At 34.5% G+C, this 14,909-nt stretch overlaps 1 protein-coding gene across 5 annotated transcripts in view; it reads left to right on the forward strand.

The window, feature by feature from the left end:
- The window catches only part of LOC110455972 (transcription factor Ken-like), a 47,987-nt gene extending 33,901 nt beyond the window's left edge, over positions 1 to 14,086 (forward strand). The window contains exon 3 of one of the 5 annotated variants that reach the window (XM_021506457.1): positions 13,236 to 14,086. In XM_021506457.1, coding sequence (XP_021362132.1) covers positions 13,236 to 13,618 — 383 coding nt within the window. In that variant the 3' untranslated portion in view covers positions 13,619 to 14,086. Of the gene's footprint in view, positions 1 to 1,098; positions 2,151 to 5,457; positions 6,860 to 7,531; positions 10,247 to 11,035; positions 11,949 to 13,235 lie in introns of those variants that run through there. The other 4 variants (XM_021506458.1, XM_021506456.1, XM_021506454.1 and 1 more) reach the window with 4 other exon arrangements.
- Positions 14,087 to 14,909: the final 823 nt, after the last annotated feature.

A 14,909-nucleotide genomic window follows, 5' to 3' on the forward strand; every position in this document is an offset into this window, starting at 1 on the left:
TACAGTTCTTGTTTCATCACTTCAGACCTCCAAGGGTGTGTAAAAAATATTAGTAGAAGTGACATATATTTATAGTGTTAATTAGTCTTCCGTTTGTCTAGTGGACTGGCTTTTTGGTGATTATTTTTATTTAATGTTCAACAGACTTTTAGAAGTCATTCCTCATAAAATAAAACTTGCCAAGCCGTCCCACGACAACACAAATATATCATATAAATATTATATTTAAAGAGATTATTTATCTACAAGTGAAATTTGTGTTTTGCTTAACAAATAAGTACAAGTAGGATAGCATGACAACTTATTTACATGGTTGCAAATGAAGATTAAACAAAACTAACTTTGATCTAAATCAGAGTGTCAGGTTTTGCCTGTGACTTGTTGGCAAGATTGGTAAATTGGTATAACTAGTGAAGTTCTGTTGAATAATTGTCAGAAAGCAAGTCTAGATACATGTAGAACAGAGAGTAGTTAAAGTACTGATGGTTTACTTTGTGGAAATAAAAACTACTGTGTACTGAGAATTTTCACCCAGGCAAACTTTCATCCTTTGCTGGTAAATTCCGTTTTCATCCAGTGTTAGTTTTACCCTTCACTATGAGTAATTATGCTTATCATGTTATTTAAATATGCTGCAGTGTTAAATGCGCTTTTATTATGACGAGGGCCAACATTTAACTGCAGCGAAAATTTCCCAGTATACAGTATTTAATGAATACCGCAACTATGTAGTGGTTGAAATCAGATGTTTTAATGGGGGCCAAATGTTGTGGTTTCCTGAAATAACACCACTTCTTGGGCACATGAATTCGTGGATTACGAGTACTAACTCATAAGGAGAATAGCTTTATGTCAATCTTGTAATTACTTTGTGGACCTTTGAATTCGTGGGTGAAGATAACCTAAGAAAACACAACAAAATTGAAAATCCCACGAAAATCAGTGATTTCATCGTATTTGATAAACAGCTTTTTTCTGCTCATGTTCTCTTGTATTGATCTAATATACGTTAGGAATCTATGAGACATCATGCACCTATTAATTGATTCTAAATTTTATATTTATTTCTAAATATAGCAATGTTTCTATTGGTTTCAGACATCATGTTCTTGAAGACTTGCCCACCTGAGACATTCCTCATTAAAGACTCTATCAGCCAGATGTATAACTCAAGTCACCAGCTGGACCAAAGCTTCCAGGATAACTCAAAATCCAGGAAGCGCCACTTCTGCCCCGAGTGTGATTTTGTTACGGACCGACACTACAGTCTCAAGCGTCACATGATCATGCACAACCAGCAGTATTATGTATGTAGCCTCTGTGGAGCAAGATTTAACGAAAACTGCAAGCTCCGAAAACATTTACAGATAATTCATCAGAAAGACTCGCAGACTTCCCAGACTTCAGCCACTCTCCAGCATTTTAACAGTGGGCCTGGATAGCACAGGACACAGTGAATGTCTAATTCTGACAGTGGATAACATCACATTTTTGAACTTTTATAATATTACAAGGACGCCACAGGTTCAGTTGTATAGTTTGTATACCAGTATGGTGGACTGTCTAAGAAAGGATATCTGCTGCCTTATCCTGAACCATTATAATGTTCTGCAGCTAAAACTCAAGATGTAACTGTACATAAGCATTTATGGATCTCAAAGATCTTGAATAAACATATGATACAATCAACCCAGGAAAGTCAAGGTGTTCACATAGGTGTTATTCACTATCATTTCATTTTGCATTGTGTAGTAGGTGCAATCTTCACCTGTATTTGAATCACATTTGGTCATTTAAATTATGTAGAAAATTTTATGTTGAGATATATTGCATCTTTGTAATATTTTAAGACGATAAGAATCTCATGTAAAGATAAGTCGAGACTTCGCAAAATTTCCAGATAAAATATGAAAACCTGATTAAATAACAGTATAATTAGTTGAAAATCTTATTTATATTTTTTGCATTTATTTGCAAGAAGATTTAATCACAACTTCGAATATCTAGCAAATGTTGATTTAGATAAGAAAATGTTTTACACATTTTTCATAGGGGAGTTCCTTTCGTGTTGAAAAATCATTTGAAGGACCATCTTGAAAATGTAATTTTTGAAAATAAGCGTATTTCTAGTTTATTGAAGAAGATGTCTTCTTTTTGGATTTTTTGTTTCTTTTATTATTAATAATAGTCCCTCATTCCATGCTGTATGTGCACCTTGCGAGCCAGAATTAGGTGAAGCGGACTGAACAGCGTATCAGCCAGTAGTGTGTTAGGATATCATATGTAATAGTTGGGTGGTTCACTGTTATGAACTGGATGGTTGTATAATTAGGAATTAAAAGATGCAGCACTTGTCCCATGTCGTAAAATCATTTAAGATATACAATTACTTTATACTTACTTTTATTGTTTTAATTTTTAATTGAATGGTTTATATTCATAGGATGATAATTAATAGGAAAAAAGATTAATCTGATTTTTAGATCAAGATTTATCAACTTTTAATATTTTTAATATTTTAATTGTTAAGTGTGTTCGTCTTGTTTTACATGTAACTGTTAAGTGTGTTTGTTTGACATGCTTTTAAAAACTAATTGGAAATTGTTACTGGTGAACTTCTGCAAATCAGCATATGATTTACAATATAGATTCACGAAAATGTTACTTGTCTCAAAATTAGAGAACTGCTCAAGTATCATCATTTTCATTCAAAAAGTTTTATTTGAATGTTTGATAAAATGATTTAACATGATGTTTCATTTTCATTTCATGAAGTATAAAATTGAGATTAATTCCTTAATTTTAAAATGTTTAAACTAAAATGCCACTCCTTTATTTGGATATATATATATTATTAATCATTATACTATGGAGAAACCAACATGCTGTCCTCTTTACTGTCCACTTTACTCTTACTTCTACATTTGATAATAAATATATCATGATAAAGAAAAAAGCAGTCAAAAACTTCTTTGTTTCCTCCCTTAAGTTTGTTATATATAAATAGTTATTATATATTATAAATCTTTTTATTATTTATATTAAGGTATAATGTGTAGTGTTTTGCAAGATTTTTAATTTCCCCTATTTTTCTAAATTTCCCTGTTGGCTAGGTATTTGTTTTGTCTTAATATACAGTGTAACAATCGGATCTCGCGGAACAATATTTGACCATATAAAAGTATGTTATTTAGAGTCCAATCTTTGTGTTAAGGCAAAAAAAACAAAAAAAACACAGGAAATTTCTGATATTGGTAAATAAGCAATATTCATTTAATAAAATGAGAAAGAAATTATATAATTTAAAGCATTGACCTGTAAACGGATTAAATATGTTTACATTATTTACATGTACATTTTTAAAAAACCAATGCTCATATTTCTTTGTAAAATTTCTTTGTAAAATGATATCACAACTCTTTAAAGATTAATAGCATATACAGGTTTTCAATGAAAATCAGATTCGAAAATAAATATTACCTGGATTGGAAAGTACATTACATGTGTATAAAGCTTCATTCTACTATCAATATTTTCCCCACCCCCATCATACCTTTTGATATGATCACCTGTGATGTTGAAATCAGTGAACATTAGTGTAGTAAAATGTTAAAAAAATAATGACATAAGGATAAAAAAAGATAAAAAATGGGTGTAAATTGCCAAAATGCACAGCAAGGTTTCCTTGTAAGTAAAACAAAATCAGGATTCAGTTTGGTAGTTTTTAACTTTAAAACTTAGTTCATAAATGATAACTTGACAATGGTACTTCTCGCCTGAAAGATCGTACTTACTTCAGGCTTGCAGCAATTAATACTGTCATTATTCTCTCAAGTTGTCTATGTGTATGATGATAAATGGGGTATGGTGTGGAACTCGAGGTATTGTAATTTTATTTGACAGATTTTTAGGTAAACACAGTAGTGAAAATAATTACTTAAAAACAGTAGTTAAAAATGCATCTGAAAACAGTTGTCAAACAATGTAATTGAAATGATAATGAAACAATGTTGCTAAATACAGAAATATATTTTACTATAAAAAATGGCAATGTTACAAAATGCTATTATTTTACTGAAAACAGTAGTGTAACACTGTTGCTAAATACAGGAATCCATTTTACTATAAAAAAAAAGACAATGTTACAAAATGCTATAGCCAAACTATGTTTCTAAGTACATTAGTTAATGACTTGACAAAACATAATGAAAAAAATTGTGAAATAACGTGAAAATTGTAGGATCATGTAAAACGTTCTGTGGTTTGTTTTAGATATTTGAGTTAATATACAGAACTATATTTTCAGGGGACCAACTTTGAATAATTATGAAATATAACTGTAGATGTTATAGAACATTTCTTCATTGGCCAGTAATTTTCAATATAGATCCGTAGGTACTTGTTTCTGTATTTTCATGTACAAAGGTAGCAGCGCATTTCTCCATTGCTAAGTAAATTTTACTCTGTGGAAACGTAACAAACTTAGCGACAGTCGAATAAATTCTACCTTGTAGTAATTCCGTAATTCTTGGTTAATAATGTCTCAACTACTTAGTAACTTAACTTTTAGAAACGTAGTTTCTCAATTGCTAAATAAAATCAAACGTTGAGAAATGTGTTGCTCTTCTGTAATTTAATTAATGTATGTAAATGTATCTGGATGTATTATGTCTAAAGGTAAAATATCTATTAACTTGAAAATTGATGTATTGTTTTCTGTCAGGTCATCCTCGATACTCCAAGGTAAACGCTCACCTACGCTCTCTGTACCATGTGTCATTGCAAAATTGAAGGCCCGCGGCTACACCCGACTTTAAAGCCAATTTTACCGCTGCGCTGCCGCGGGATTCGTTTGATGTAAATTAAAAGAACAAACTAGTCTTTTATCATCCACAAGGTGGCGCATTCAAAGCCTTCGATTTTGTTATGGCATATTCCAGGGGTACAGAGAGCGAAAGTGAGCGTAATCAATAGAGTATCGACGATGCTGTCGGGTAGAATTGCTGTAAGTAAGGTGTTTCTTGCTACTTGGTTGACATGCCACTGAGATAGTGCTGTGGTAACCATTTTACATAAATAAGGTGTATACATTAACGATTGTTGTAAATCTTATTGTAGCTCAGATACTGTTATAAATAAATGTATGTCACTCCAATAATCTGTCTACAAAGTTTTCATTAAAACATGTATTCGTATGCCAAATGTTTCCATAGTCATATTGTCTTTTAAGTGACCAGAAATACTTCCAATTCATGTTCAATATATAGGCGTAGATTTCTGGAATTGTAACTAAAATTTATAAAAGGAAAATAATCCGGTAAGGACAAAGAATTCATCTCGGAGAAAATATTCAGTGATGTGTGGAAGAAAATGAAGAGAATTCATCATCTATTGAAGAAAATTCAACGTGAGGAATGTTTTATATGTATTGAAGAACTGCATTGTCTGGTGTTTCAGGACCGTTTAACGACCCTGACCTTGACTCATTACTGGACAGGACTAATGGAATGGAACGAAGGTCATGGACGACAGAGCCGAGGTTCAAATGTGATCAGTGCAAATATACAACGGAGCACAAGTACAGGATAAAGCGCCACCAACGGATACACAAGGGAGACTACTTCAAATGTGACCAATGCAGCAACAAGTTCACAGAGTTGTGCGAACTAAGGGCACACCGACAGTCCCGCCACGAGGGGATTGCAGTCAAATGTGAAATGTGTGGGCGGGAGTTTGCCTCCAAATATGCATTGTCGCATCATCGCTCTAGCGCGCATCAGAGCAAAATTCACTTCTGTAATCGCTGTGACAAGTCGTTCGTAACCATGGGCAAGCTTGTTATCCATTTGAAGTCCGTTCACAATGTTGAAATGGGTCAGTTTGCGGGTCTCAGATAAATTCTGGAATACTGTTGTGATAGCAATCTTCGTTCTTAATCAGTTGGTGTTCACACGGCGACAACATTTGTGAATGGCTACAGTTCCGATAGTACAAAACTGTATTCTTACCGTTGAGAAGTCCAGACGATAGTGTTTTCATCACCAATAGTTTGTTTGTGGTCATCATCGAGGACTATACAAACACATGTTTCATAATGGATGTGTTATGATTTAATTCTGAAAATGAAGAAGGAACTGTTTGTTTTCGTCAATGCCGCAGATAGCCATCTTTTGGTGGTCAAAGTTCGTTTTATACAATGTCGGCTAAAATACAAAACCATTCTTGTAGTGCATCCTATATAATTAACGCTTGCTCATGTGAAGGTGGCAAAGAATGTAATCAGTTGTTAATATTACATTAACAACAAAACTAGATTGGACAAAGAAGAAGAAAAAATAGAAGAAAAATCGAAAATTTTGACAGATTTCTGATGTGATAGGGATTATTCAATATCCATAGATTGTCTTCGTAAAGGATCTGCATTATTTGAAATAATTGCTTGAGTTATTTAGACAGTAAAACACACTAAAAGATTGCATATGCTTGAATGATTTAATATATCTGTAAAGACTAAAGATTTGGTTAATGAGGTACTGGCTGTTTAACTGTGAACCACACTATTTAGCCCAAGTGAAAAATTCAAGTTAGGTTTGCTTCCTTTTCACCTGTCTACACTTTATAACTGATACTATCGCCTACGTTTATCTCGTGATATTCGCCTCAAGTTGAATTCTTGTTTTTCGTTGGAGGACTCGAATACAACTAGAGCGAACAATTTTCGTTTACGTTTTACAGTGAATAGTTCATGCTGGTCATTAATTGCCTTTCAGAAAGACTATCGCATCACTCTTTTACGATGTATACACTGATCATTCTAGATCTAAGTATATTTAGAAATAAAATCTTATTAAATCGGAAAGTATGTGTTATTTTGATAATTTCAAACCTGCCTATTGAAATGAAATAGATACTTGAACTGGTATCATGCTTTGTCTTGGTTGTTCCAAGAATTTCAGAATGTTTTTAACAAAAAGCGACCCTGTAATTTTTCTACCTGGATGCTATTTTACTTATTGGGCAGATCTTACTTCAAATCATTGAAAAATATGTATACAAACTTGCACTTCACTTCCCACCCGGATATTCGTTTTTGAATTAGTGGTTCGAGTACTGAGCTAGTGAGCATATCTCCTTTGTCGCGACGTTCCATATTCCGACAAAAAGTACCCTTTCGATATTTTCCCCCTTATGGACACTGTTCGGAATTGTTTTTCGAGTTCATTTATTTCGTATACAAATGACTTTTCGTGTTCACAGATGACAACATGTATTTAGTCTAAAAGTCTGCTGTCTTCTCTCTGAATACCCTGGCCGGCAAATGCGGACGTTTCATTAACGTGAAAGTTGTATCCACTCACACACATAATGTTCGTAAAATTGTAGATTGTTCTCGGACGGTTTATAGCTTAGAAAAGTAATTATTTAATTTTAGTGGGTATTGAATTTGTTCAAGTTGTAATGTATTGGTAACCTACATTTTGTAGCGAACTGTTTGGGAGAAAAGAAGTTGATTGAGATTTTTATATTCCAGGCCAGTTTTACGACCTTATCCATCATTCCATAGAGGGACAAGGGAAAACAACGGGTCACGTGTTACCCAGATTGCCATCTACCGGAACACCTAACATCTTCCGTTGTGACAGATGTACATACACAACCAATGTGAAATACAGGATGACGCGTCACCAGAGAATCCATAGTGGTGATTATTTGAAATGTGACTTGTGTTCGGCAAAATTCACTGAACCGTGCGAACTACGAGCCCACCGTCAGTCTCGACATGAAGGAATTTCTGTCGCATGTCCAGTGTGTGGGAAACTGTTTCCATCCAAGCATTCCTTGTCCAATCACAGAGCTCAGCAACATCCTAAGAAAACGTTCACGTGTACTTTCTGCAAGGACAGATCATTTGTGAAACTCGGAAATCTACAGCACCACATCGACATTTTTCATAAATCATGATCATTGTGTTTGAAATAATGGAATATTCGCCGTCTTCAGATGGTTTATTGCCAGTTTCAAGGGTTTGTCCTTTGCCTCAGAGTGGAATGATAGAACAGAACAGAAAGACTCACGCATTTTAGGTGATGTCAAGCCGCTACAAATTACATGATACATAACCGAGCTCTATGGTCCAATAACCGAAATAACAAGTGCTCTTACTATGACATTGAGAATTGATATGTGTTGAGGAAGCATTACTCGACACGTCCTTTATTGTGAATCAAACCGTTTGTTATTAAAAGATTCGCAGAAGTAGTGTATCGATTCGATACCTCATTTTAAAGTACTACTTAAATTGTTACAGGGATATTGAAAAAAATATTGGAAGTCTATGTCTTGAACAAATGTGAGCAAACGTGATTATAAGAACAAATCTAGATAGGTTTCGGTTTCGTATCCTTCATCGTTCTTTAAGAACTTTGAAGCTACTCAAGTGATTTACATTAATAGTCACTTGTTATGTGGATTCGACTCGACAACATATGATTTATGTGTGAATACTGATACCGGTAACAATTCATATGTATTATTTTAGTCTGTTATATTTGACAAACTTCTTGATCAGATTAGACAAGAAAGCTGCCATTACTGGTATGTGTTCGATTTTAAACGGCACATGCTTTGCTTATTTTTTCCAAATACTTTATGGACTTTTCATATCGGGGGTAGGGGCAGGATTGAAAAGATAATAAAACGCTGATTTATCACATACCCGTGAATTTTGTTATAGTAATACAAGCAATTTTCAGACCGTGGAATACAACGTTCTGTATTGCACATGTCGGGATGGTATTCGATTTTAACTCGAGGAAAGTTTTTAGTTGTTAGATCATAGTCACATGGTTTTAAAACAATTTTATCTGTAATAATTGCAGCTTTGCAGGTAAAAGTTTGCATCAAACATTCGATATGCTGTTCTTTCTTAAGTAAACAGTTTTTTAACTAAGTGGCGAAGGCATTGATTGAAAAATTAGCAAACATCTGCACTGTGATGTTTTACGACGATAATATTTACAACAGTGACGTCATTTTGAGCACATCTTAAGTCTAGCTTTCAGGTTAAATCAAGAAATGCATGAAAAAGATGGTTATTCAAAAATCTATTATATCATTCTCTGGAACAATGATATGTCTTACAATAGAGGAATATATTAATTAATTTCTTGTTAAAGTGCTTTTCAATATCTGCTGTTCATTATGTTCTATATATATAAAACAAAACAATTGATATTCAAGAAACGTCCTAACGTAATGAAGAGGCCGCATACCTTTCCAGTTACCGAATCCAAATTGACCTGCAGTAATTAAAACTATTTACTTGTGCACGATGGCATTTAACATTTGGTTATAAGTACAGGATACATTATTTTGTGTAATATTGAATACCGACATGTAATCCGTACTTAACACGGAATTGTCGACACCCAAAAATAAAATTGTATGATACATTCACCAGTGGTCAACTATACTTTGTCGAATTATTATCACTTCCCTGTTATTTAATTCTTTCTTTTTGTTTTCCATTCTATTTGACCACCCTTTCCAATACGAATTGGAAGAAAGAGATAATTTGATAACCGGTTTCGCAGAAACAGTTGAATAACGACGTGCTGCTTCATAGTTTTCGGTGCGTCATAGACTACCTATACGAAATACAAGTTGACACACAATCAAAACCGACGCGATAGAGATTGTCTTCATTGTGACCGTTGTTTGACTCGATTACAAGTTCCCTGCCATTAGTCGGTTCAAACATTTTCTAAAGAGCAGCAGAGAACAAAAACATCGAAAGTAATGATTCGAATGTTCTGTGCGCGAGGACCGGATATTGGAAAAACGTGGAAGCCTCAGTATCACATTTCGATTTTCCAAAAATGATGGTATATCCCATTGCGATCTTAATGGGCACTTTCAATCAAGTTAAAATTGTAAAAAAAAAAAAATGTTGCGTGTTTAATTATTCAATAATAGATAAGGGATTGAAATCAATACAGGCATAATCATTTCTTAGGTTATGGGAATGAAAGATTGGCTTTTAACCACAGATCAGGTATCATACGACAACTATTCGTTTTATTTTATATTGGAGATGGTGTACTGGGTTGCAACTGTGAAGCTGATTATGCATGTATTCTCAATGTAAATTTAACCTAATTTTTGATTTGACTGAAATCAAGCCGACATAAATCTTGATTTCTACTTGCATGTGTTTATTTTAATTGAGTTCTCTTGAAATAAATTGTGAAAGAATGTATAAAATGTTTGATTTTGACTGTTTTGTTTAATTTGGTGAAGAATATTTTGTCAGACGGTGTCGGAGAGACTCAACATACACCGTTTTTAGCCGATTTGAATTTGTTATGAAACCTAATTTATACAATGACTATCAAACAAGGGAGATAAGCTTCATGCCCAATCTGCTGATAATTTAAAATTTAAAGAATACACAACGAGGATTTCTCCTACTGTGTCACATCAATCACCATTTTCCTTATTTTAACAACCTTATGGAGTTTACATGTCGACGTAGTTCCAACATTCCAAACCCTTTTTTACGTACCTAGTATCAGGATGTTTTTAATATATTCGTCAATCTGGCTATTAAACGTCTTAGTCAGATGTTTCTACCACCTATGCTTAAATCTGCGCTGAGAAAATATATCATCATGATCTTCCTTCTTATTTAAATTTGTACATTAATCAACGACTTGTTCATGTTGTATTAGATCGTCGACGACACAGTTCTAGATTTGACAAGTGACATCATGTCGAGCATCGCATATATAACAGAAAGCACGTTATTCCGTATTGCATCGTTTCGCTTTCATTTTGGGTGTGTGAGGAGGAATTCATGATATCTTTACTTTTGCTTTGATCTCATGTCTGTCTTCTCGTACAGATTTTTGTTTCCGAACTTGTCACATGTTTTGTAGTTGTAGGTCTTTCAACTTAAATTGATGAGTTCCGATAATGACTGACCTTATAAGAATGTATTTCGTGTTTCAATGTTTTGCATCTATTTGGTTTCCAGGCAGACTTGTTACAGGGGAAAGAGGCACCGCCAGACGAGGGAAAGTAAGGCACCAGAGGATATCGCATTGTGTAACAACAGAGAAACCTAAGTACGAATGTGACCGTTGTGACTACAAATCTCAGCTGAAGTATAGGATGAGGCGTCATCAAAGAATACACAACGAGGATTTCTTCTACTGTGCGTCCTGTCCTTCACGGTTCACTGAACCGTGTCGACTTTTGGCTCATGTGCGGTCACGACACGGCGGGCAGGTGGTCAAGTGTGACTTATGTGGTGCTGTGTTCCCGTCGGACGATGCATTGAATGACCACAAGACATCCCAGCATGCACATGTTGCATTAGATATTTCGCTCGCCTCACTACCATTCTAGGCTGTGCAATCAAAAATAGGAAAATGTTTAAAATGTTTCACTTGGAAATAAGGTAACAATAACCTTGATGGCGACTTCGCGGAACAAACTGAATCGTATCGGATTTGAAACCCCCTTCCTTTCATCTCAAGAAGGATAGCAGATATCAAACATGGGATTATGTTTGCCAACTTTGTTGCTTCGCCAAGTCTTCATCAACAAATTGAATTATGTTTATGAAAACTTAACACAAAGCAAGACAATGTGTTTCTCTTCAATGGCTTGATATTCAAGAACAGGAAACAAAGTTCATTGAAATCAAATAACTATTCTCAAGTGCACGTAATAATAAATGTAGACGGAATCAATAGAATGGGTGTAAAATAATACGTAATTCTGACACATAATAATTAGTATAAAACCTACCCTAATGGTACATGACAATAGTTAAACAGGAAACACTAGATGCATTGAGTAAAAGCCAAAGTCCTTTGATCATGTGTGAATAATGTTTATATACGAACTTGTCTGATGGACCAATAAATAACTTGAAACATTGAGTCGCAATTCCTTCTCCGTTTGTTCTCACATATGATTTCAATAAGTGCTCATTTGTGTATTAACTATCAATGTAGAAAGTAGTTAATGTCAATAACTGGTAGTTAGTGATAAATGATGTGTGTTCGATTTCAGCAATTATTTTTCCATTGTTTGACTTTTCATTTGACAAAGAAAATGATAAATGTTTACAGGTTTTTGCAAAGTCTATGGATCCTTAACATTTATATGAATCCTCGTTAACGTTCCTTGTACCCTTGGAATATGACAAAATCATGAAGGCTTTGTAGTCCCGGTCTTGCGGATAATACAGGTAGACTGGTTTGATCATTTTATGTACAACAAAAGAATCGCACAAAAGCATAACGGTAAAATTTGCATAGTTTGAGGTCGGGTGCTGCACTCCTATACTATGCTAGCGAATCAATTAAGCCATCGATCATGACAAGTAGAGAACATAACTCAGCGGAAACCCTACGACTTAGCAGAAAATGTAGCCGCTTTTATATCGCCTTGAACGAAAAACAACTGTAAAAGACTTTTGCAGACTTGAGGTCTAGGGTCATATTTGGCATTTGACTTGCTAGGGTCAATGACTATCAAATTTGTAAACAATACATTGACTGCCTATAAAGGACATCGAGGTCAGATTGTGAAAATCGTCATTTCACATAACGATGAAGTGTAGTTTTGTGATTAGTTGTCTGTAGCGTTCCGGGTTGACTATTTAGATTGGTAAAATCAAACTACTAAGGTGCTTTGCAGAACCATGATACTTGATGTCACGATCCATATGATACAACCTGTTAAGTTGAACCATTCTGACACAAGGTTCAAATGTGGAATAAAAACAACAGAAACAGCAGTGCATAACAAAAGTCAATAGGCCTTTAAAAAAAGCAATTTTTCGTTGTCCAGCGATTTGAAGGCTCCTAAACCAGATGTTAGATAGAACGAAACCGTCACTTTAGAATCCACATTGCTTAGTTTATGATGAAGGATATATGTTAAAAAATGGGGGAAATTTGACGTCTCGGCACGTGGTGCTTCGCTGTAGTTAACTTACCTTCTGGAGCATGGATCACATGGCTTCATATCTTAGATTTTGTAGGAATTATTGATGTTTCCGTTTTGTTTCGATGTCTGCCTATTTCGTGTTAAATTGATTTTTAACAGTTCATTATTGATTGAAATATAATACTGAGTTAGTAAGTTAATGATTGACGTTGACAAGAGCCATATCTTCTTGAAGAGTTTATATTTCATTATTTTTTTACTTTTGTTTCCAGAAAGACGCTTCAGAGGAGCAACAGGCACAGCAAGACGAGGCAAAATGAAGGGCCGGGGGCTATTCCGTGGTTCCTCCGTATATAAACCTGGGCAAACGTACGAATGTGATAGATGTGAATACAAAACACAGGTCAAATACAGGATGCAGCGTCATCAAAGAATACACAACGAGGATTTCATCTATTGTAAATCATGTCCATCTCGGTTTACCGAACCGTGTCGACTTCTGGCTCACGTACGGTTGCGACATGGTGGGCAGGTGGTCAAGTGTGATCTATGTGGGGCTGTATTTCCGTCTGATGATGCTTTGAATGACCACAAGTTGTCGCAACACGCACGAGTACTCAAGTACAAACCCTCAAACGTACCTCTGCGATTCTAAAGCTTTGCAATGCGTGTTATGACGGTTCAGGGATCAGGGATTTTATTTTGACATTTAGTATGCAAAACATTGTGTCTTTTATTGCAGAGAAAGAAAAACTGAATGAAAAATATTTGGTTCGACACTCCGTTCATTCCACTAAAACTCTGATTTGATGCGTAGTTGTTTTGTAAGCACGGATCATTCCCTTTCACCATACCAATTAGTGGACTCTAAGATTCCAATTGGCGAAGAAAAAGTATTATATTTGCACGATTATGCTGTTAAGAAATGGAACATCAACATTTGCAGGTGTTTAAATGAAGCTCATATTTTTAATGTATGTTATTAACGTAAACAAAAACGAAAGAAAATTCTTGTGTGCAGAGCTGGGACTAGATACTCATATTGCTACAGCAATACTATATACAATATTCCCAGTAAATATATGGTTAAACTGTAGTACAGTTAAATGAAAAAAGATGATACAAAAATAAGTTTTTGATAGAAAAACTTCATAAGATATAATGAAAAAGGTGAAACTATTCCAAATTCAATCATTATTCTCAGTCATTATATTAATTTAATAATGACAGGATGTCGTTTTTGTAGAATAACATAACAGTTTTTATGATGTTTTTATCATTGATATCGATTGTATAAATCGATAAAAAAAACCTGATAACATAAATGTTGATATCCTTTTGATTTCATTTCTTAAATATACTGTTTATCGGGTACAATTTCTACATATGTTAATTAAGGGCCAAGCTGGATTCCACTGTTCATTTTTTCCTACAAAAAGTATCAGTTATGTCTTTCTTACTAAAACAACATCATTGCATTCTCACGCTCCTTAAAGTGTATCATAAGGTTTATTGTTTAATTGTATAATAGATGTATTTTCACTGTTTCGATGCGAGAGGTTTTGATGATTTTTATTAGGGCCCCGTATCGGAGATACGGATGCCCTTAGTAATCACTCTGTCTGTCTGTCTGTCTGTCCGTCCACAAATTTTGTTCCTGGCTGATAACTTTGGTATTTATTGACCGATGTACATGAAACTTGGTCAAGATGTTCAGTTAACAAATATACACATTGAGGTAAAAAGTCAAGGTCAAAGGTCAAGGTCATTAGGTTCAAAGGTCAAGGTTAAATTTTGCATCTTTTCACTGATGAACATTTTGTTATGACATTATGAAGCAAAGTTGATCAGAATAAAACAAGGAGTCAACTGACCAAAGGTCAAGGTCATTGGGTCAGGGTCAAGGTCAAATTTTGTAGCTTTTCACTGGTGAACATTTCGCTATG

Source organism: Mizuhopecten yessoensis, unplaced genomic scaffold, assembly GCF_002113885.1.
Source record: "Mizuhopecten yessoensis strain PY_sf001 unplaced genomic scaffold, ASM211388v2 scaffold8447, whole genome shotgun sequence".
Taxonomy (NCBI): domain Eukaryota; kingdom Metazoa; phylum Mollusca; class Bivalvia; order Pectinida; family Pectinidae; genus Mizuhopecten; species Mizuhopecten yessoensis.